Genomic DNA, 25,281 nt, shown 5'->3' on the forward strand with positions numbered 1-25,281 from the left:
ACAAAATTAATAGCTACAATTAAAAATATATCCTCTGAAAAAAAAAGTAGACCTAATCTTTATTTCTCTGGAAATTTAACAGCCTAAGTGACAGAACTTTAACCGGTATCTAATGTCCTTTCAGTTAGACTGAAACGTTTCATTGTGAAATTTAATGATATAATATATTCTAACAGTCACAAAGAACTTCAAATTAACAGTTTTGTTTCTGCACAGCATTCTTGTGGAAACCCAGGAACCTTTCTGAATCTTTCGGAAAAAAGGATAACTGGTCTCTTTCTCTTACTGTTGCTACAATTTATAGCACTACAAACGTCTCCTCCTTGTACCATATTATTATTCCAATTATTATATTTTAGCCATTAACATTTTCATTATAACCAATAACGAACATTTCACAAGCATCAATGTGAAATACGCAACGAGCTAGCACTCGATAGAAATACGACACAGTCCAAAGTCGACCATGGACAGTCTATTATTTCTAGTTGCTAACCGCTTGGAGCGCTTTATCACGAGATTTGCAAAAAAACACCTCAAGCTTCGCGACTGTATATAGTAGACTGTGGTAGAACTGTGTGTGGGTGCGATCACTTGTTGACAAGTGCATAGCTTCACTACGCTGCAGATCCTTATGTAGAACTGTGTGTGGGTGCGATCACTTGTCGACAAGTGCATAGCTTCACTACGCTGCAGATCCTTATGTAGAACTGTGTGTGGGTGCGATCACTTGACAAGTGCATAGCTTCACTACGCTGCAGATCCTTATGTAGAACTGTGTGTGGGTGCGATCACCTGTCGACAAGTGCATAGCTTTACTACGCTGCAGATCCTTATGTAGAACTGTGTGTGGGTGCGATCACCTGTCGACAAGTGCATAGCTTCACTACGCTGCAGATCCTTATGTAGAACTGTGTGTGGGTGCGATCACTTGTCGACAAGTGCATAGCTTTACTACGCTGCAGATCCTTATGTAGAACTGTGTGTGGGTGCGATCACCTGTCGACAAGTGCATAGCTTCACTACGCTGCAGATCCTTATGTAGAACTGTGTGTGGGTGCGATCACTTGTCGACAAGTGCATAGCTTCACTACGCTGCAGATCCTTATGTAGAACTGTGTGTGGGTGCGATCACCTGTCGACAAGTGCATAGCTTCACTACGCTGCAGATCCTTATGTAGAACTGTGTGTGGGTGCGATCACTTGTCGACAAGTGCATAGCTTTACTACGCTGCAGATCCTTATGTAGAACTGTGTGTGGGTGCGATCACCTGTCGACAAGTGCATAGCTTCACTACGCTGCAGATCCTTATGTAGAACTGTGTGTGGGTGCGATCACTTGTTGACAAGTGCATAGCTTTACTACGCTGCAGATCCTTATGTAGAACTGTGTGTGGGTGCGATCACCTGTCGACAAGTGCATAGCTTCACTACGCTGCAGATCCTTATGTAGAACTGTGTGTGGGTGCGATCACCTGTCGACAAGTGCATAGCTTCACTACGCTGCAGATCCTTATGTAGAACTGTGTGTGGGTGCGATCACTTGTCGACAAGTGCATAGCTTCACTACGCTGCAGATCCTTATGTAGAACTGTATGTGGGTGCGATCACTTGTTGACAAGTGCATAGCTTTACTACGCTGCAGATCCTTATGTAGAACTGTGTGTGGGTGCGATCACCTGTCGACAAGTGCATAGCTTCACTACGCTGCAGATCCTTATGTAGAACTGTGTGTGGGTGCGATCACTTGTCGACAAGTGCATATTATTTTCAATATATAGGCCTACTATCGTGCAAAAAAAAATACTGTACAATACACGCTTGTGAATTGCATTACAAAATCTCGGAAACTGAAAAACGAGCAGAGAGTTTAAGAAGTTCTCAATCTTGTATCGTAATATCGGGCCTACTGTAGAAGAGGGTAAAGTTGATCAAAATTTTGCAATTTTTTTATGATATTGAGGTTATGCAATGGAGCGAATTTCCTCAGAAAATATAATTTTGTCGTCATATCCTTCACTTATGAAGACACATTACAGGAAGTGAATTACAATCTATCAAAAACAGATTTTTTTTATTTTACTTGTGATCGAAGTTACCTCCTTAACTAGGGTAAAGTCGATCACCATTGAATTTTTAGTTTAATATCGATTTTAAAATATTGCGGAGTAAATTCGATCACTGTTTATGTTTTTAAAAAAGAAATTAAGTGTATTACATATATTTTATTTGTTATAAGGGGTGTAAAAACAATAATAATCCACAATATATGCCTACAGAATTATATAGTGTATCTTTTGTTACTGTGATCATACAATTCGATACAATTAGGCCTATAGGTCTCCACTGTACAAAAGTGAATATGATTGCCAAATTATAAACCATAAAAACACATTTTAATACTTCACATACCAACAAACAAAGATTTAAGAATTCAAAATTTACATTGAAATACCACACTTCAATTATAATCTAAAATGCTATTCAACATTGCTTAAGTTTATGTAAGATATTATTCGAAATCTTCCCCTCCTCATGTCACTTTAGAAACTACGTTGTTCCCATCGTCAGCTACAGAAGGGTATACAAAATACATACCTTTGGCAGTGCTTCTCTTACGCAAGAAATTCACCATAATTTCACCTTCCTCTTGCCCAACTATCCCATCAATATAAGCTATACTATGGCACTTTTCTGTTTATAAGTGTTAGTTGGAAGTATTTCGGTGAACAATTTATTTTTCCCGCTGGTCCTATCTGCTTCGAGTAGGTCGATTGCATGATCGACTTAACCCTACAAAGGTACAAGTTTTCTTAAAATAATAAGTTTCAAATTAACATTTTAAGAACTGCAAAACTATTATTTCACGATACAATTTCAACGAAAAGTACTTGCGTATACTTCCTGTCTCCTTTCACTGCTGACGATAATTTAGAATTTGTATGACCTTGTTTTTGTTTAAGAGAAAAAGTTGAGCAAACAATTTTCACTTCAGCAGTAATTATTACACAGTGTTCCCATTGTTGGCATGCGCAGGCTTTTTGTTGTCCCTCTCGCTTACATTTGCAATGTCAGGCAATGAAGTCAGCATAACAAAATTTTAACAAGTAACAGAGAGAATATATAATTTCCAATAAAAATTGCAAATCATCGATTATATACCCACTGATTGACTTTACCCACTTCTACGGTACTATTTATTTCAATTTTAATCATAAAAGTTCTTATATACATGTTACGGGATTATTTTTACACTGAAAGAATCTGTTTGACGGAAAATGAAATGTATGTTTGTTATCCATTGTGACATAGAATCTGAATAAAGAATTGCATTAACTGGATTCCAAAGATTTCCCGATACTTACGTAAGCTTTTGTTGAGCCCGGTGAGGACCCAGGTGGCGCTGGTACTCAAGAGGCCGTGCTGGAGGAACACGGGTATCTTGGAAGCGTTGTATGCGGACGATCTGCCATGGGGAATACGGTGCAGTGTTAGGAGATAGCCGTCCTCAGTTTGTATGGTGTGAGACTCAGCGGGGTACCCGTACTTCCGGATCAGTTGCGGCTGTTTGAAATACAATTTATTTATGATCAGTATGGATGTTTTATAGAAAACAAAATATCTGATTTAAATCCTGGCACGGACACTGAAAATCGTGATGCACAGAGACGTAATTGGGGGTGTTATTTCTGGGAGAACTCTCATCCATACCCCTGCCATAATTCCATCGTTTCCATTCCACCGTTATATGAAAGTGTGCGGCCTATTGCAGAATCATGAAGCACATTGCTGGGGTTCGGTATGTGACCGTTCGTTTTGGCAGAGGCGTATACTGGTTAAAGGGTTTGGGCTACCGCTGACCCTATTATTACACAAAATATATCTAACAATTACTTTAATTTTAATTACTATGGTAAAACTAATAATACAACATTATTACATTATGTTATATTATAAACTTTTTCTTTTGTAATTTCCTTGGGCTACCGCCGGTAGCCCCGGTAGCCCGCAAAATACGCCCCTGCGGTTTTGGACAAAATAGAGAGATTTACCGTGAACAGACTGATAGGATGACGGATTGGTGAGTGTCTGAATTAGTGCATGAATTGATTGATTGATGGGCGAATTTACTGATTGATGGACATATAGATTGGTTGATTGGTGAATGGGTAGACTGGTTGCTTAATGAGCGGGTAGACTGGTAGCTTAATGAGTGGGTGGACTGGTTGCTTAATGAGTGGCTAGGCTGGTTCCTTAATGAGTGGGTGGACTAGTTGCTTAATGAGTGGGTAGACTGGTTGCTTAATGAGTGGGTAGACTGGTTGCTTAATGAGTGGCTAGACTGTTGCTTAATGAGTGGGTAGACTTATTGCTTAATGAGTGGGTGGACTAGTTGCTTAATGAGTGGGTGGATTGGTTACTTAATGAGTGCGTGCACTGGTTGCTTAATGAGTGGGTGGACTGGTTGCTTAATGAGTGGCTAGACTCGTTGCTTAATGAGTGGGTGGACTAGTGCTTAATGAATGGATAGACTGATTGCTTAATGACTGGGTGGACTGGTCGCTTAATAAGTGGCTAGACTGGTTGCTTAATGACTGGGTGGACTAGTTGCTTAATGAGTGGGTAGACTAGTTGCTTAATGAGTGGGTGGACTAGTTGCTTAATGAGTGGCTAGACTGGTTGCTTAATGAGTGGGTGGACTAGTTGCTTAATGAGTGGGTGGACTGGTTGCTTAATGAGTGGGTGGACTGGTTGCTTAATGAGTGGGTGGACTAGTTGCTTAATGAGTGAGTGGACTGGTTGCTTAATGAGTGGCTAGACTGGTTGCTTAATGAATGGCTAGACTCGTTGCTTAATGAGTGGGTGGACTGGTTGCTTAATGAGTGGATGGACTGGTTGCTTAATGAGTGGGTGGACTGGTTGCTTAATGAGTGGCTAGACTCGTTGCTTAATGAGTGGGTGGACTGGTTGCTTAATGAGTGGCTAGACTCGTTGCTTAATGGGTGGGTGGACTAGTTGCTTAATGAGTGGACGGACTAGTTGCTTAATGAGTGGCTAGACTGGTTGCTTAATGAGTGGGTGGACTGGTTACTTAATGAGCGGGTAGACTGGTTGCTTAATGAGTGGGTAGACTGGTTGCTTAATGAGTGGATGGACTGGTCGCTTAATGAGTGGATGGACTGGTCGCTTAATGAGTGGGTGGATTAGTTGTTTAATGAGTGGGTGGACTGGTTGCTTAATGAGTGGATGGACTGGTCGCTTAATGAGTGGGTGGACTAGTTGCTTAATGAGTGGGTGGACTAGTCGCTTAATGAGAGGGTTGACTAGTCGCTTAATGAGTGGGTGGACTGGTTGCTTAATGAGTGGGTGGACTGGTCGCTTAATGAGTGGGTGGACTAGTTGCTTAATGAGTGGGTGGACTAGTTGCTTAATGAGTGGGTGGACTAGTTGCTTAATGAGTGGGTGTACTAGTTGGTTAATGAGTGGGTGGACTGGTTGCTTAATGAGTGGATGGACTGGTCGCTTAATGAGTGGGTAGACTAGTTGCTTAATGAGTGGGTGGACTGGTTGCTTAATGAGTGGGTAGACTAGTTGCTTAATGAGTTGGTGGACTAGTTGCGTAATGAGTGGGTGGACTGGTCGCTTAATGAGTGGACTAGTTGCTTAATGAGTGGATGGACTAGTTGCTTAATGAGTTTATGGACTAGTTGCTTAATGAGTGGGTGGACTAGTTGCTTAATGAGTGGGTAGACTGGTCGCTTAATGAGTGAGTGGACTAGTTGCTTAATGAGTGGATGGACTAGTTGCTTAGTGGGTGGGTGTTCTGGTTTATTGATGAGTGGGTGGATTGATTGATTGATTGATTGATTGATTGATTGATTGATTGATTGATTGATTGATTGATTAGTTACATTGCGTCGTTGTGTGTAGTAGTTTCGCTAACAATGCGTTTCTCATGACTCACGCCTAATACCAGGGAATCGCATGACTACAGTTCCCTGCGTTCATCTACGTTGCAATATTCGGTCGGTCCAATGTGTGCGAAGCACAGGAAATTGCAAGTCACAAGTCTGATACGTAGCGATCGCTTGGATGGAGGTAAGGGCAAATGTTTTGGCTATACAGGCTACAGTAAGAGCGTTGTTAAATACACACTTAAATCTGACCGCAAATTTATTTATCCCAATTCCATTACTCTTTATATAATCTAGGTCTTCTTACTTTATACCCTAAGGGTGAAATCTAATCATTCTTGCCGCTATTATTATATATGAGGCGCTCAGCGCATAAATGACCAACACATAAAATTTCAATTTGGAGTTTATTGCTTTAAAGAGCTCCTCATATTGTTCTCTTCAAAGAGTAAATTGGCTTAATCATCATTAGGGAGCGGATTTTTATGTGCTAAAAAATTTAAATATATTTATTTTTATGTGGTAAAAAGTACGAAAATATTTGCTAAAAATTAAAAAAAAAAAATTTAATATGACAAAAATACCTTACTCAGCTTGAAAAAAAAAAGTTACTAGCTACTCACCAACCACACTTGAGTATCAGTTGCTAGTAGTTGGCCGAGAATTGCAGTGAACAACAAAAGTCATCTCCAAATTCTCCATTACAAATGCATGCCGATTATCTCTGAACAACGACTTATACTGTGAAAACGATCTTTCCACATCAGACGTGCATATTTAAAGAGAGGAATGTCACAAACGCCTACACTGTCAATTTCACCTACTGGCACATCCTCCAATACTTGAGCAACTTTACACATTTTTTTTTATATCCACTGTTCTTCCCAAACACATTCTGGAATTTTGTGTTACAAGATCTCTCCTCCTTGTCCATGTTAATTTATTCTCTAATAATAACATTGATATGCTGCCTAGCAGTTCTCAGAACTAGAGACGATACTATTGCGAAAATGGATCACGGATACACCACACAGCAATTAGAAACACGAAGTAACCAAGAATTCTTAAAAAAAAAAAAAAAAAAAAGATAACGTACTTCTGAGTGATACAGGTGATTTAGTTTTAAAATATTTAAAAGTTCTTGTAAAACATTATTTAAGTAAAAAACTCCAAGATTTATGTGTTTATAATAGATTTCCTAAAAATATGTATTTTACATTTTTTTTTTTGTGAAAATATGTGTTTTTATGTGAAATAAAATTCGGGTTTTAAACTTGAAACTTCATGTTCGGAATTTTTAACTTTGTTAATTGTATTTTATCACACGCAAAAAGAATATTTAATTACATAGGAATCCGCTCCGAGATCATCATTCCCAGTTTTTACATGAGATTTCAGCACAGTTTTCTTTTGTGTATAGCATTTCGGCACTGTTACAAAGAGGTAAAGTGGAAATATAAATTTGTGGATTGGGCTATTTGTGTGTTGAGCGCCTCGTATATGATAATGCATTATAATGATTTTCTAGTTGTCAGTTTGAATTGTGTTTTGCCATCTTTGTTTCGAAATTCGCTACCGGTACTGCTAAGTACTCAAACTGGCAGTTACTTTCTAGCTCTTACGTTTACAGAAATGTTTGCCTATGAAAAAGCAGACAAGGTTCATGAAACGAAATTTACAAGCGAGTGTTAATTAAAATTTGAACTTAATGAATAATTAATAATATTAATAAATAATACAGTAACAATATTATTAATGAATAAACAGCATGCTTTTAAAATGCTATTCGATTTTTGGAGTTCGTACTAATTATTTTATGTGGTCAAACACAATAAATTTTTAGGTTAGATCTCATGAATTATATATCATATCATCTCATGTCATATCATATATCATATATCATATCATATCATATTATATCATATCATATCATATAATATATCATATCATATCATATCATATCATAAATCATTTCATATCATAAATCATATCATTTAGTATTAGTATTCAAGTTAGATATGTTAAAATAACTCTAAGCAATTCACGACCTTTATTAAGTCAATAGACTTCACGGTAGTGTAATTATTGTAAATAGTGAAAATACTACTCCAGTTAAAATTAGTATTAGTATTACTACTAATATTAGTATTCAAGTCATATACGTTAAAATAATTATAAGTAATTCATAAACTCTATTCAGTCAGTTGACTTTACATCCTTGTAAATATTGTAAATAGTCAAAGCACTACTATTGTTACAAATAGTTTACTATTAGTTTTTTTTTTAAGTTCAGACAGAATGTAAAAACAGTGTAGCAACAAATGTGTGTAGTATTGCATTACTGCAATGGAGCATACTGAATAAAAGGGGGAAATAAATAAATACAAAAAAAAAAATATATATATATATATATCATATATCATTTCATATCATATGTCAAATCATATCATATATAATATCATTTATATCATATCATATCTATCATATATCATGTCATATCATATCATATCATATCATATCATATCATATCATATCATATCATATCATATCATATCTATCATATATCATATCATATATATCATATATTATATCTATCATACATATAATAATATTATATATCATATCATATCATATCATATATCATATCATATCATATGCCATATATCATATCATATCATATATCATATCATATGCCATATCATATCATATCACATCATATATCATATCATATCATATCTATCATATATCATATCATATCATATCATATCATATCATATCATATATCATATCATATATCATATCATATCATATATATCATATATCATATCTATCATATATCATATATCATCACATAATCTTCAAATGACTGGATAGAGCATTTTTATGTGACGATGAATTACCAAATAACACCTCGCCTTATCTAGTGAGAAAACTGACGTAATTCTAGATCAAAAATAGATTTTATATATTGAAACGCAAATATAAATAGACTGTAGACGTCTCTCCGTCATGTGGCCACATGGGAAAGAGCTACCTCGATTTTCTGCTGAAATTAGAACTCTGCTCGTCTGGGTTTGTAGGCAGAAACTACTATCGGGTCACAGCGGGGGTGTAATACTTATAATGAAAATTGAACAGAAATAAAGGAAAATCATTGTTTAAAATTTGGTTCTGGGAGCCAGATCAATTCGTTCGCAGAGCGCCTGCCAGCAAGGGCATTGATCTCGGGCGGATAAAAGCAGTTTCTCCTCGCCTTAACTTCAAAACGTCTCTGGGGCCCACTCATCCTCCTGTGAAATGATTAGTGGGGTCTACTTCCCTCGGGGAAAGACGGATAGAGTGCGATTCCAACTTGAGAGGAAACTTTGAAACTCGCTTCCATACTTCCCAGTGCAAAGTTCTCATACAAACGAGAGCAGGAGATTAGATCGCCTTTTCAGGTGCGAATTTTCACCACCAGAACAACATAATGGCTTTACAGAAAGGAAAAGCGTTGTGCTCTACAGAAATCTAGTCTTTTAAAAGCTTTGTGATGTATTTATATTTGCTCGTGTCTCGAGGTTATTCCCAAGAAACTAGTTCGATAAATTAAAATGTGTTTCAGTGAAACGTACAGCAGAGTCCATATAGGCCAGTTTCTGTCTCACGGTTTTACAATTCACTTCGGGCTAAAGCAAGAAGATGCACTATCACCTTTACTTTTTAACTTTGCTCTAGAGTATGCCATTAGGAACATCCAGAAAAACAGGAAGGGTTTGAAATTGAAAGGGTTACATCAGCTTCTTGTCTATGCGGATGACGTGAATATGTTAGGAGAAAATTCACAAAAACTATTAGGGAAAATACGGGAATTTTACTTGAAGCAAGTAAGGAGATAGATTTGGAAGTAAATCCCGAAAAGACAAAATATATGATTATGTCTCGTGACCAGAATATTGTACGAAATGGAAATATAAAAATTGGAGATTTTGCCTTTGAAGATGTGGAAATATTCAAATACCTGGGAGCAACAGTAACAAATATAAATGCCACTCGGGAGGAAGTTAAACACAGAATAAGTATGGGAAATGCCTGTTATTATTCGGTTTAGAAGCTTTTGTGATCCAGTCTGCTCTCAGAATAGCTGAAAGTTTGAATTTATAAAATAGTTATATTACCGGCTCTTCTGTATGGTTGTAAAACATGGACTCTCACTTTGAGAGAGGAACAGAGTTTGACAATAAGATGCTTAGGAAAATATGGGAATGATGGCGGGCTTATGTGAGGACGGCAATGAACCTCTGGGTTCTCTAAAAGCCATAAGTAAGTAAGTACGATTCACATTTTTTTTTTCAGTTCAGTTCACATTTTTCAAGTATTGAGATCGAACAGTAATGGATATAAGTACATATTACCTATAAATAATAAGACGGAATTAACAGTGCATTTGACAGTATTTTTGCCTAATATCAGTTAGCAAATTATTATTATTATTATTATTATTATTATTATTATTATTATTATTATTATTATTATTATCGTCGTTCAACATATTTTCATAAACAAATTTTATAGTAACCGGAAATTACTTTTCCAGAATTAGGGATATTCAAATATACTCCAGGATATAAAAAAAGATTCTCCCAAGAAGAAGATCTGTGGGTCGACCATTCAGAAGATGACGGGAGACCGTAACAGGCCACTAGCCTATTACTTGACGGATAGAGATGATGATGATGATGATGATGATGATGATGATGATGATGATGATGATGATGATGATGATGATGATGATGATGATGATGAAAATGTGTATTTAAGCGAAAATGTTTAAGTAAATTTCTTTGCCGCATCACAATATTTTCTCCTACACCTCATGGTAATGGGAAAGTTAAAAGAAGCTGAAATGTATTTCGAATATCAGAAATACACCGTGTTCCAAAATGATAGCTCCTATTTTACAATACTTTATCTCTATAACTATCAATGCTACAGCAACGCAATAAGTGCCAATTGACAGGTAATCTATTTTTAAGTTTTGTTCGATACAAAAAATATCATATGGAAGGCACCTGGGCAGTGCATCGTTTAATGATCGGAGTGAGGGGCACCATCCCACAATCAACTGTTAACACTCTAAAAACATTTGGAATCCATGATATCATACCTAAAGTAATTAATCACTTCAAGCATTCTGAAAAATCATTTATACTGAATATCATAATTCCCCCCCCCCCCTTTTCTATTCGTTAGTGTATGATTGTTATAAATATAAAGTACAATGTACATTATTTCTGAAATTTAAGCTCTTAAGTTCATATTTAATTTGACTCATCTATTTACTGTAATTAGTTATTAGGCTATTCTTGTATGTGTATTATTCTGTGTTTTTGGCAACCTAGGATGCCTGGGCAGACTATTTCTTGGAAATATATATATATATATATATATATATATATATATATATATATATATATATATGAACCTCTGGTCACACGGCACACATCTAAGCGATATTCCAATAAAATTCCTCCTACGCTCTGCACAGCGTGTCACGATCTATTGCCCTGCACCACAGCTGTGATGCGACGCCGCAGCTCGTGCAGTTATTGGTAAAAGGAGGAACGTAAACATTGTCCTTTACATACCCTCACAGGAAAAAATCACAGGAGGAACTTAAGTCAGGTGAAAAGGGAGACCACCTCGTCAAGTTTTGGTCTTTGGCCAATCCAAGAGATGCTCGTTGAGGTACTTAAGCACATGACGGTGTAAGTGAGGCGGTGCACCATGTTGCTGGAAAATAAACTCATCTTCCTTTCTCTCCAGTCACAACAGAATGATGTCCTGCGAAATTCAGGACACAAAAAACTCTTTGAAGTTTCGATAGCGCCATTTTCTAAGAACGAAATTTTTTCAACAATAGCAAACGCATGCGCATATAGTAGCCGTAACCTTAATAAAATACGAGATATTAGCTGTCTATTGAGACCACAGATTGAGACTGCGTCTCTAGAGCTTACATACTTTCTGCAATATAAAATCGTAGGAATCATTTTGGGACATGTTGTAGTATTGATGTACACACGAATTTAAATAAGATAGCAGAGAGATCTTCCAGAATAATATGACAACAGAAACTCGAGGTTGGAAAAAATGTTCCATTTCATCTTTCTAAATGAGAGAATGAATTTTCGTGAAGTCTGTAATAGGATAAAAGGTCTAAACCCATTAAAGGGGAAATATATTGGAGATGAGGAGAGATATCGAATGTGAAATATTAATACGTCCGTCAACACCCATTTTCATGCATAATTCATATTAAGGGGAAACTGTTTAATGGTGCTTTCTAGTCAATAGCGAGTAATATAACGTATTATTTACAATTGTCATTAAGTGGTATCAGTGTATAGAGATCAGTGAAAAATTACGCTTATTGCATAGAATCTCATTTATAAAATAGACTCTGGTAAGCTATCTGTGTTACTGGTAATAACGAGAATTACGTCAGTATTTTACTATAAAGTAATATGGAAAGGTTTAGCACTTATATTCATCGAGCAATCCTTGGCTAGTAAGCGGGACTTGTAAGAAGTAACAGATAACTTTGCCGAGATCAAAGCATGAAGAAACTAATTTTAAGGTGTGAATAATGTTATACGTACCATACATTTATATTTAAAATGTAACTAACTTGTAGCTCACATGAACACTTCGCAATTTTTTTATGCAACCGAGGTTCATGGAGGACAGCAAAGCAATTTCGACAACGATGTAAGGTCAGATGTAATAATTTTATAAGAAATTGAAATACTATGCGAATAGGAGATTGTCTGAAATATTTCAAAGCCAATTTACTTAGGTATAAAGCAAATATTTTTCTTCCAAGCTATGAACAAACTGAACACGGCTCTCGTCCAATTTCCGAGATCTATCATAATAACTAGGGACCGGATTTTTATGTAATATCAAGGTGTGAAATATGTACATATTTATGTAAGAAAAATAAGCTGAATATGTACCAAAATATGTAAAATCATGAAAATATTTAATATCAATACGTGGTAGGTATAGGATAGGTAAGACTCTTCAGTTGTGATTTCATAGAGCACCCGACTTTTTTACTGCACACTTGACACAATACTATTTCTCCATCTGTAGTGAAAGCTTCGTCCATCGCAATCCATAATTTTATTTTTGTCGTTAGGATTGAAGATACAGGGGCCACTTTAGTTAGTACAAGCAGGAGATAAACTCACTTGCACTTTATGCTGTAAGTACTAAAACTAGAGAACTGAGTAAAATGAATGACACAACAGTACTGCAAGCACTGTTTCGCTTTACTGGATTAGGAGAAAATAAGAGATGTGGGACACATGCATTTTAGCTGCTCCCTGTAAGAAACAAAGTACCTACTAAAAGCTCAAACCATAGGTATTTACAAACTGTTGTTTGAAAAGTGACATTCCTGTCTCACTCAGAAGGGTAAGATTATTCCAGCCGAGAACCATAGTTTCTAATTCCTCGGAAAATCCCATTTCCGCATAGGTCTACTAAATTTAAAGTAAAGAGGTCAAGCAATAACCTGAAAAGCTATTTATTTTAATCTTTCAACATCTTTCCAGTTTGTTCCTTTACTCCAGCTTCTTTTCGAAAGTCGGTTACTTTATAGCGGCTCATGTCAGACTTGACACGGGTTTTCCATGGAAAGATTAGGAAGAGGGTGGGTAAAGTTGCAATTGCATGGGAACAGGTTGTTAAGACGTGTGCAGAACAATTATAGTTCGAGACAAATCATGTCGTCCTCGACCCACTCCACCGCATGAAGACAACGCTACTTTCTGAGTGATTTTTACATTACAAGGTAGTTGTATGAGAAGGTTGTATTTTGTTCACTCATATTTACAGTAGGCGGTATGGGATGAGAGCCTCTATTACTTCCTGGAACTAAGGACGTTATGTTTCGTTCCGAAATATATATTTTCTTGGGTAGGTAAAAAGGCTTTTTAAATCTGTGTATTTCAAATTATAAACTTCCCCAACAGAAGTTTTTTCTCTCCCTTTTAGAAAAGTAAAAATGAATAAACCCCTTAAATATGTAGATGTATGTAATACCAAGCCATAATACGCAATGTGGGGTAAATATGTAAAAATATGTAGTATACAATTTTAATATATTAATGGTAATTACAAGATTCGCGAAGATTGTTATTTATATACGATTAGGTTGAAAGGAATATAATATGTAATTACATAAAAATCCGGTCCCTAATAATAACATGAAACGTCTTGGAAGAATTTCTGGTCATTATTCATTCTGACATTCAAAACAAAAAGTGCAATTTTATCAAACGTTTATCTCTGAAAATTTGACGAAGAAGTCTGCACAGTCTCTGCTCTACATGTGATCGTTTCCATAACTAGTTTTGGTTGATTGAGTTATATGGAGTTCCAAAAATAATCACAAGGAGGAGAAGCAGGTTTTGAAACTGCTGTGAATGCTAGACTATATATAGCCTACTTTATGACAAGGAAACATTTTATTGAATGTGGTTTACAAGTTTGTGCTTTTGAACCTACGAAGTTGTAATGGTAATGGTAGTGGTAGTAAAATCCATTTGTGTGACCGAAAAGTTTTCCCCTCTACCTAAATTTCCATCAATACTTAGAGAATACTCTAAGGGAAGCCCAGACAATGTTTAGGATGGGCCAAAGAATTACGGACATATTCTAAAGTAAATTGGCGTAGGCCCATGTAACAATACCCACACAATGTTTCATATAATTATTGTGATCCTGCAGAAGAGAGTAATAACTAATAAAAATGTCAAACTAATTTACCTCTCGGTTTCTTGGGAATACCAAATTCAATAAGAATGTTAGCCACCGGCGTAGCTCAGTCGGCTAAGGCGCTTGCCTGCCGATCCGGAGTTGCGTTCGGGCTCGGGTTCGATTCCCGCTTGAGCTGATTACCTGGTTGGGTTTTTTTCCGAGGTTTTCCCCAACCATAGGGCAAATGTCAGGTAATCTATGGCGAATCCTCGGCCTCATATCGCCAAATATCATCTCGCTATTACCAATCCCATCGACCAATCCCATCGACCAATCCCATCGACGCTAAATAACCTCGTAGTTGATACAGCGTCGTTAAATAATCAAGTAATAATAATAATAATAATAATAATAATAATAATAATGATATCCTGTAAAGTCTTTAGGATCTATCTATGTCGACGTGGGTACATCAGCTAAAGACAAACAGGACAAATCCATTAATGGAAATCGCGATTATGAACTTACATGTTCAGTAAAAATACTAATTTGTGATAAAAATGTTGAAGACACAGAATTTGGCCTCGTTTTGTTTCAAATTTCATCATTTAAATTTGCACCCGTCACTTCTTCTGAAGTGAAAAGGTCACTTTCTATTTACAACATTTTTGACAGATACACGCATTAATTTGACTGCTGAAAATTTGGAAAGACTCTTAGGTCTGGTTCACAATAAACCAGGAACGGAAACGACAATGGAAAAATTGCTAAAATGTATATAGGCCTATTTAAATGTGAGCATTCATAATTAACGAAAAACTTGCCGGAGCCCGGGAACGTGAAAGTTGGCAAATATTCAACTTTGCCGATTTCGTTTCCGATCACAGCCTCCCATTCACAATGAAAATTAAACATAATCGTAACATAAACAGAAGTTTGCGGCCAGATTACCAAATAGGATCATTCACAATGATTCACATAAACACTGACATTAACATTACCGTAAGACGTTAACATCAAAGTTTGCAAACTCCAAACTTTCATGCTTATGCTTACGTGATTTGCAAACAGAACACAATCGTGGAGCGCTGAAGTATACGACAGAATATGAGGAAATGGCGTCGTTGTTATGTTTCCATGGTTACCAAGTATCTTTGCGGTTATGTTTATGTTCCCATCATGAATGATGGTATGACTTCTTGATTTTACCGTAACGTTTACATATTTAAGTTAACGCTTACATTATGTTTAATTTTCATTGTGAATGAGCCTTTTAGATTCACTCTGTTGTCAACATAAATCTATTTGGTCGTCGTATATTTTGTAGCAAGGAAATCGTGACATAATTTCTTCTTCATCCATCGTTTTTAACTCAGAAATTCAGTAGAATCACTTTAATATATGCTACATGTATATGTGACCAGATTACCACGTGAACTGAATTCTTAAATATTCTGTGTCACAAATTTTGATGCTGGTTAGCCTGTGTCTATGTTGACTGACTTGTACTTATGAGAGAACGCCATTGGTCAATGATCAGAATCCGTAATATCGACTTTACATATCATTATTATCGATATGCATAGTCGTTTCCTTTCCCGGTTTATTGTGAATAAAAAATCTTCACGTTCACGTCCTCCGCTTCCCCTTCTCGTTCTGGTTCTCGTTCTCGGTTTATTGTGGACCAGCCTTTAACATACATTGTCCGTTTTAAAATAAAATGTTTCAATTTTGATTGTGCATATTATTAGCTTTTTTTCCTTCATTGTACATATTTGGTAATTTTACAGTGCATGAATACATGCATGTTTTACGATTTGATAGTGCATGAAAATTCTGTTTCTACTGATGACATTAAATTCATTTCACTCACCGTGGTGAGATGTTCATCGGAATTGTAGGCCGCGCCTGCGTCGGTCCACAAAACGAGGAAGGCGATGAGTCCCAAACTGCTGATGATGCACATGTCTTCCGCCTCAGCCGCAGTCCCCCACAAACTGATAGTTTTGTCCAGCCCGAGCCGAGCACGAGACGTGTTATCTAAGTACACTCACGGCTTGCCGCTCTTGGACCTTCGGTCCCTGGAGTGGGGATAATGCAGCTTCACTCAATGAACAATACGCCTTGACAAAGTCTTGCCGTGGGTAGCTGTGAGAACACTACACAGTTGCCATGTTTAGTCACAGTGTGTTACCACAGTCTACTATATACAGTCACGAAGCTTGAGTTTTGAGGGTGCTAGAAACAATAGACTGTGCCAGTATTATTTTGCATTGCCTGTAATGAGACGATATTAGCGATCCTAGTGGTGAGCAACTATCTAATGTTTGCATATTTACTACGTATTGAGCTTCGCGACTGTATATACTAGCACCACAGTCTAGTATATGGGCTATTCCATATGAAATCGATCAGTAAAAAAACTCGCATTTTTTATACTCTTAATTTTTTCCCTATTTATACAAGGTGCTGAAGAATGTGCGTTTTCAAAAATATACTATCGAAAGTCAAACGGTTTTCGTATTGTTGAGCGACAAATTTAGCGTATTTTATAAAAACAGGCCTCTTTCAGCGCTAAGAACTCTGGAACCATTTATTGCAGAACATTGAACGAGAGCCCATTTTGAAGCTGACATTTGGTAGGTTATGATAAGAAATAATCCTTATTTTTATTGTATACAGAGAGACAGAAAATCTGATTTTACTTACTTTTAGGCTTTTTGCCAATTTGTAAAAATGTAAAAAAATATTGAGAAAAAAACTTACATTATTAAGAGGGATTAGGCATTGTTTGCTTAGTGTCACGGCAATAAGTTTCGGGGATATTAAATAAATTATTTTCACACGCCTAGACTTGAAAGGCGCAACACAGCACGCACTGGCCGAGAGATGAAGATAAGCGAGCGTTGGGCGTCATTTTACTCCTGTGTTTATGAAAACCTGTGATAAAGCTAGCCCAGCTATGCGCTACTAGACGAAACATCACGTGTTTATGTCTCCTGGCCTTGCTTGCCTAGGCTAGCTCCCGCCTCACAGTCAGCTGGTTAGCTCACGCGCGTACTATTTATTTTCTTTATTTGATTTTTCAATACTTTCTTATTAACGTTGCACCAGTAAAAAATACGTGTTTATTTGTACTTTCAATGCGGAATCTAACCATATATTTTAAAAATATTTTTTCGTGGGCAAAGGCGTCTTAATGAAGAAAAATCTAAATTTCTCCATTTCCATAAAAAGTAAGAAAAACTGTTTACATGTCAATATAAATTTTAACTTTTCAGCATCAAAAATAAACCATGATTTTGATCATTGGGTGAAAGGGTTTCGGAGCTACAACAGTTTAAATTTGCTAATTTTATGAAAATACGATAAATTTAAATATTTTTAATTTAAACACTATGAAGTTCTGATGCCTCAAACCTTGCACAAAACATTGTATCATAATTGTCTACGGACAGAAAAAGTTTCATTGTACTTAAAAATTGCAAGGTCAATTTTCTCTATATTTCGGTCGATTTGAGACGGAATAGCCCAAATACAGTCACGAAGCTTGAGTCGTGAGGGTGCTAGGAACAATAGACTGTGCCGGTACTATTTCGCATTGTCTGTAATGAGGCGATATTAGCGATCCTAGTGGCTAGCACCTATCTATGGATGCATATTTACTAAGTATTGAGCTTCGTGACTATATATTAGACTGTGGTGTTACGGTGGTAGTAATGTGCTATATTACACCTTGATGAGAACTATACTTCTTTTTTTTTTGAAAGATGGGACATAGCAGGAGCGTTGCGATCGGAAAAACAAATGAATGTCACGTAACGTGGTAGGCCTGTTGCTATGGTAACAATGGTTGAGTTGCCAAACTTACCATTCTCACTTGGCGAGTGCTTAATAGCTCTCTTGGCGACATTTATTGTGCACACAATGTTAGCATTGGTATATTTCGTCTTTGATTCTCTGTCGATTTTTGTACTGTTTTCTTACCTTCGCGTCAATTGTCAATGAATGTTTTAACATCAGCCATCTTAACGTAAATTGCTGGCAGCATGGTAGTCCATATTGGCAACATAGCACTGTAGTTCCAAACTCGGCCGCTTAACTGCCATGTCCCATCTTTAAAAAAAACAAGTATAACGAAACTTCAGCTAATTAGACAGTCATGATCAGAGACGGGAAATTATAGCATGTTCTTCACACCTGTTATGCGGGAAGCCTAAGTTTCACAACATTTTTCTTTAGTGTCATGGTGATGAACTTGTTTCTTACTGGTTAATGATACATAGAAGTGCGAGCGAAATTCAGTAATGGTATTGGGGATATATAGGCCTACAGTACTGTCATGGCAATTCTTTTCTTGGCCATACGCCCCACCCCTTGTTTTCTCCCTTGAAATATATTTTACTCTCCTCTCTCTATCTCTCCGACTGTCATTTAATGATCCTTTTTTGTATTAAAGAAGTAGAGAAATTGTTTTGCTTTACATTTTAATTGTACAAGAAGTTTCATTTAAATAATACACCATGTATACTCCATTTTATTTCAAGGAGTGCATTTCGGTTGCTCCATTGAACACTCACTTACAGATGATTTATGACTTCCTACACAAACACCTCTGACAATTCCATCTTGTCCCTTCGTCCCAACATTGCACAGTTGCCACAATCCTGGTGACCCTCGAAATGAGACAGTGAGACTGACGGGATTCTTGGAATTCGGAAAAGATGCAGCAACTCTGCCTCCACGTGGATTTGACGGGAGCCTGTCAATTCTTCTGAACAAGGGTTGCGATTGGTAACTGACAGGAGAAGACAAGATTTCCGTCACCGCAAGGAAGACATTTATTTATGACAACCAATTAGTAGGGGGCAATAGAAGGTCTTCGGCAAAGTCCTTTCTGTGAAACTGCACTCCATGAAATAAAATACAGTATAGCACCACCGTAGATGCCCACTTGTCTCGATTAACCTTGGGGTATTTGCAGCACCTCTTGTTTTTCAACCATTATTTTATATATTCTGGATTCCAGTGCTGCAGAGGTGGACAATTTTTGTTTATGAACATCAAACAAAATACATTAGGAACAGCAAGAGATGATCTAAGATCTGTACAGACCTCCGCGTACAAATCTTAGGCACCCATATGCCATATGGCTTCATACAGACAATTTTTTTTTTTTCCTCATACGATTAATTAAAAAAAATTGTAGACTCCCATACGTTGTATGGCCCCGTGTGGCCTCCATGACAGCACTGGATATATGTATGAGAAGTTTATTAAATTTAAACCTATCAGATGATAAATTTATAGGTTTTGTCCAAGGAAAGAAGTGTTACGACGATTTCCGGAGAAATTAGCCTACATGTATTTCTGGTGATTTCATTAGTGAAAATCTTTGAATTCATAAGGGATTTTTGTGGAGATGGAGTTCATTCTATATGCAAGGCACAACAAAAGCCTAAACTAACCAAATCTAACTTTGTCACAGATTCGTAAATGCAAGGTGTACAAGCGAAGTAAGTTTAACCCGATATTCTAAGTAATTTCAAATCTAATGTAAATCTTCTCCCTAGAAGGATAAAATTACTAGGTTTTATCTCAATTTTAATCTTCTTAATCTTTAGATCAGGTAACTATTTATTAGTTATTCATTTAATAATATTATATAAAAACTGATTCAATATTATGTGCCAACGAACTGTTAAACACCAGGAATTGACATGTTTTAAATCATTGCCAGATGATGAGATAAATAAATGTAAGGAAGTCATTTACCTAATGGGGTTTGAAATATTTCGTGCTCTGAAGCCTTTCAATAGAACAGAATTTCTCATAAGGGTAATGTTTAAATAGCTTGTCCATAAGAAGTTTTTAATTTTGAAAAACTACGAACTTCTCGATCAAGTATCGAGACAAAAATTCAGAAAATTCCTGATTTTATTCAAGAGGAAGGTTAAAAAAAAAAGAAGCAAGAAAAATCGTATATTATTCACTGACTCTTGATGACAGCAGTGACATTACTGATATAGCAAAGCTTGAGATTTTTATCCGCGAGATTGATCAAGATGTTAGTACAGGAACCACCACTGGTTGTAGTTTTCATGCCAAGTACCTTTCCTCCGTCTCCTTACTTCATAGGTTGTCTGTCGCGTGTAATCACTAGGGAGCGGATTTTTATGTGCTAAAAAATTTAAATATATTTATTTTTATGTGCTAAAAAGTACGAAAATATTTGACAAAAATAAAAAAAAAATATTTTTTAAATATGACAAAAATACCTTACTTAGCTTGAAAAAAAAATGATACTAGGTACTCACCAATCACACTTGAGTATCAGTTGCTAGTAGTTGGCCGAGAATTGCAGTGAACAACAAAGGTTCTTTCCAAATTCTCCATCACAAATGCATTTCCATTATCTCTGAACAACGACTTATACTGTGAAAACGATCTTTCCACATCACAGGACGTCAGATGTGCATATTTAAAGAGAGGAATGTCACAAACACACCATCAATTTGACCCAATACTTGAGCAACTTTACACATTTTTTTATATCCACTGTTTTGCCATGAATGCACACGTGAAGCAGCGGCAATGTGCTTGTTTCCAGACAATGTTGGGTTACCTGAGAGCTCTGATCTGCACTTACTGATTTACCACATGTTTGGCAAAATAACACTTTTCCGTCGGTAGTAAAAATGTTTTTAAATTCATCTACATGTTGCTATAGACGCGATCTTAAACTCGATTTTATTTTAGGCATCTTAAGGGGCTAATATACACACGCCTTAACGTAAAAAAGTGTTTCTAGCTACTGACTGACAATGTCGGAGAAAAGCTTCCTATAGCGACGCCACCACGTCTACACTACGCAGCTTACGCTTATGGTCCGATAACGGGGGAATCACAGCAAGATGTATTTCCTCACTTCATAGGCATGAGCGAGAGGCGAAAGATTTGTTTAAATTAAATAATGTTTATACCCGAGCTCTCATCCGTTGTGTTTCACAAACAAAGCGCGGAATGAAATCATCTTCAGCAACAATAAACATTCCTAATTATGTGTTGCAAAATCTCTCCTTCTTGTCCATGTTAATTTATTCTCTAATAATAACACTGATATGCTGCCTAGCATTTCTCAGAACTTAAGGCGATACTATTACAAAAATGGATCTCGGATACATCACACAGCTCATAGAAACACGAAGCAACCAAGAATTCTTAAAAAGAAAACGTATATCTGAGTGATATAATTGATTTAGTTTTAAAATATTTAAAAGTTCTTGTAAAAAAAAATTGAGCAAAAAAACACAAGATTTATGTGTTTATAATAGATTTCCTGAAAATATGTATTTACATAAATTTTTTGTGAAAATATGTGTTTTTATGTGAAATAAAATTCGGGTTTTAAACTTGAAACTTGACATTCGGAATTTTTAACTTTGTTAATTGTGTTCTATCACAAGCAAGAAAAATATTTAATTACATAGGAATCCGCTCCTTAGTAATCATGCAGCTCGAGTTTTGGTCACCGCTGTATTAGAAGCTCCAGGAAATATTATAGGCTAAGCTGTTTCTCGCCTCTCCCCTCAAGCTTCTGTCTTGTGGACAGATGTGTCTGCGTTTCACAGACGTCCATACTGATTCTGCATTGTATGTCTCGGAAGTAGAGAACTCAGAATTTGAATGGAGTGTACAGATTACTCATGGAGCCTGATAATGAACTTAGTCATCTGTTACGATGTAATTACGCATATGTAGATTTTATTTTTATGTTTAGAGCTATAGACGTAGACGGATTGCGTTGTAGGCTATTGTAGGGAAGAGTAAACATACATATTTCTGCATATTAATAAAGTCTTCGAGGATGAATCATCTTCACAGCATCAAATGGTCGATTTCTATCTCGTACTGACCTATACTCCCCTTGTTAACACTAACAACTTGCAAGAAATTGATTCTCTTATGGTCTGTGTTACCCAAAGTTGACGAATGTAAGATGTTTAACGTTTATCAAAAAGTTTGTTCGACCTACACTTACAGAAAAAAAAAAACGACTTTCTAGAACGGAAATTCTACTTAATAATCACATTCAATATTTAAGAAATTTAAGAAATAAGTAGGTTTAAACATTTTAAAATTTCATTTCTGAACGAAAAGTTAAAGTTGTTCAGATGAAATTTCTTCACATTTAAAGGACAAAACTAAATTTCTTCCAAACATTCATATCATAATACACTGCTCTCTTAAACTGACTGAGTATACTGGGGATTAAATCAATGGCTTTCCCAAAACACGCTATGAAATATGTCATATAAAATAATTTTTTCCTCGAAAAGGAAGGAAAAACGAGCAAATTGTATTAAACATTTTTGTTCGAACTATCCCTTGAAATTAATGAGTTGTTATTACTAAAGGCTGGTTCACAATAAAACGAGAACGGAAATATTGTTAAAATAAATGTATTTAAATGTGAGCATTCACAATTAACGAGAAGCTTGCCGGAGTCCGGGAACGGGAACATGAAATTTAATTGTGAATGCTCACATTTAAATATATACAGTCTTACTAATAAACCGTGTATGGTTTTTATACGAAACTTATGCAAAGTTGAGACGGAAAACTTTACTAATAAACCATGCAGAAGCGATGGACGTATAAACAGGCTGTAACTATACAACGAGAATTGTTTTGCAGTAGTTATATACACGAAACCCCTTGTTTAATCGTTGTATATAGAGAAAAAATGGCCTACCCTCTAACAGCTGTTCGTATCGACTGTCATTTTACGATGATGGTTGCCTTGTAACCACAGAAGAACAAACCAAAGAGCACAGAACAATTAGAATAATATTGCTGTAGCTTGTACTCTTTGACCAAAATATAGTGTGGTGATCGATTAGAGCCAGTTGTAATATCGATACTTAACACGCCACACTAGAGCGCTCTACCGGATGCAATAGAGAACCTCAGATATTGTATTACCTTTCGTAAGGAAGTAATGACGAAACTATTACGTAGCTGTGTAACAGTTATACTGTTATACACGATATATGTAGTGATTATTAGTAAGGAATTTAAACACGACTTATAAACGAACTACTACTCATTGTATAAGTATAAGACAATCGTCTGTATATAGAGTTTTTATTAGTAAGACAGATATATTTTAACGATATTTCCGTTCTCGTTGTCGTTTTCGTTCCCGGTTTATTGTGAACCAGCCTTTACGGTTCACTCAGTATATTCTTAAAGAGAAATAATCTACGTTTATAGCAGTGTATGTTTAATTGATTTCGTTTTTAAATTATGATATGTTTTGAGGTTATAACTTACAACATCAGTGTGTCACAAATATGAAATACTAGTATTATTAGTATTTCAACTTTATACTCCGGTTTTCTGTTTCGTTACTAGTGTTGGCACCTGTAGGAGGAGGGAAAACCTTACCTTCCAACAAACTTAGGAAACAGTGGAATGAGAAGGAAATGCAAGAAGCCATAAAACAAATTCGAGAAAAGACGTGAGAGACGATTCTTTTTTTTTAGTAGGTTATTTTACGACGTTTTATCAACATCTTAAGTTATTTAGCGTCTGAATGAAATGAAGATGATAATGCCGCTGAAATGAGTCCGGGGTCCAGCACCGAAAGTTACCTAGCATTTGCTCATATTGGTTTGAGGGAAAACCCCGGAACCTCAACCAGGTAACTTGCCCCGACCGGGAATCGAACCCGGGCCACTTGGTTTCGCGGCCAGACGCGCTAACTGAGAGACGATTCATCTGGATTCAGTATTACATTTGGATAAACACCTTCTAATGAAGATACTGAATGCTTGTTATGTGCTTTTCTTAGTAGAGGCCATTTTGACTTTGCAATTTTGTTAATCTTGTAACTTGTTAATAGGGTAATTCCGGGGGAGATAACCATGCGGGTGAGACGACCAGCCGCTCTTATTTTTATTCTAATCATCTGTTTCGAATGAAAATCGGTTTGCCGCCAGATGTTAATTAAACGAAGTGATTGTTGCACCTGCGAAAACGAAAGGTTATTATTTCCGCGTTTTGTAGCCGTTCGTTAGTCTGTGAGCAAGCAATAATTTTTCACCTTCTGAAATAACAATAGAGAAATACTGCATTTTGTGAGGAAATTTGCTGGAAACATTATTAAAGAGGTAAGGCATCTTTAAACATTCTATCGTAACTGTATTTCTTCTCTTCACTGTTGCCAGTTTTTATTACGCTGTATGGCCATCTTTCCCGTAAAAAAGGAGAGATGGCCAGCATTTTTCCGGGATAGATGGCCTACAATTGAGGAATACTATTATGTTAAAAGTATCGTTATTTCTAGATTCCGATAAAATATAAAGCAAAGCCCGGCAGCAACCGCGTCTTTGGAATGAAGATGACTTACACCGTGCTTTTGAAGTCATTAAATATGGCACTTCTGTACGTCAAGCCTTCATTACATTTCATATTCCAATAAAAGCCCTGGAAAGTAGAGTTAAAACAGACAATTCTACAAAGGGTGCAATGGGACCAAGTGACACATAGGCAATGACAATGGATGTAAGTTTGTTCGCCATATTAAATATGCAGGAACATGGATTTTCCCTTA

General features: G+C 36.4%; 1 protein-coding gene across 1 annotated transcript in view; it reads right to left on the reverse strand.

Annotated features, from left to right (window-relative positions):
• Positions 1-25,281, reverse strand: part of LOC138698460 (lipase 3-like) — a 68,270-nt gene that overhangs the window by 36,251 nt on the left and 6,738 nt on the right. The window contains exons 2-3 of the mRNA XM_069824403.1: positions 16,537-16,822; positions 3,366-3,564 (exon numbers count right to left, since the gene is read on the reverse strand). Coding sequence (XP_069680504.1) covers positions 3,366-3,564; positions 16,537-16,629 — 292 coding nt within the window. The 5' untranslated portion in view covers positions 16,630-16,822. The remainder of the gene's footprint in view (positions 1-3,365; positions 3,565-16,536; positions 16,823-25,281) is intronic.

This window comes from Periplaneta americana, chromosome 4 (genome assembly GCF_040183065.1).
Source record: "Periplaneta americana isolate PAMFEO1 chromosome 4, P.americana_PAMFEO1_priV1, whole genome shotgun sequence".
In the NCBI taxonomy this organism is placed as follows: domain Eukaryota; kingdom Metazoa; phylum Arthropoda; class Insecta; order Blattodea; family Blattidae; genus Periplaneta; species Periplaneta americana.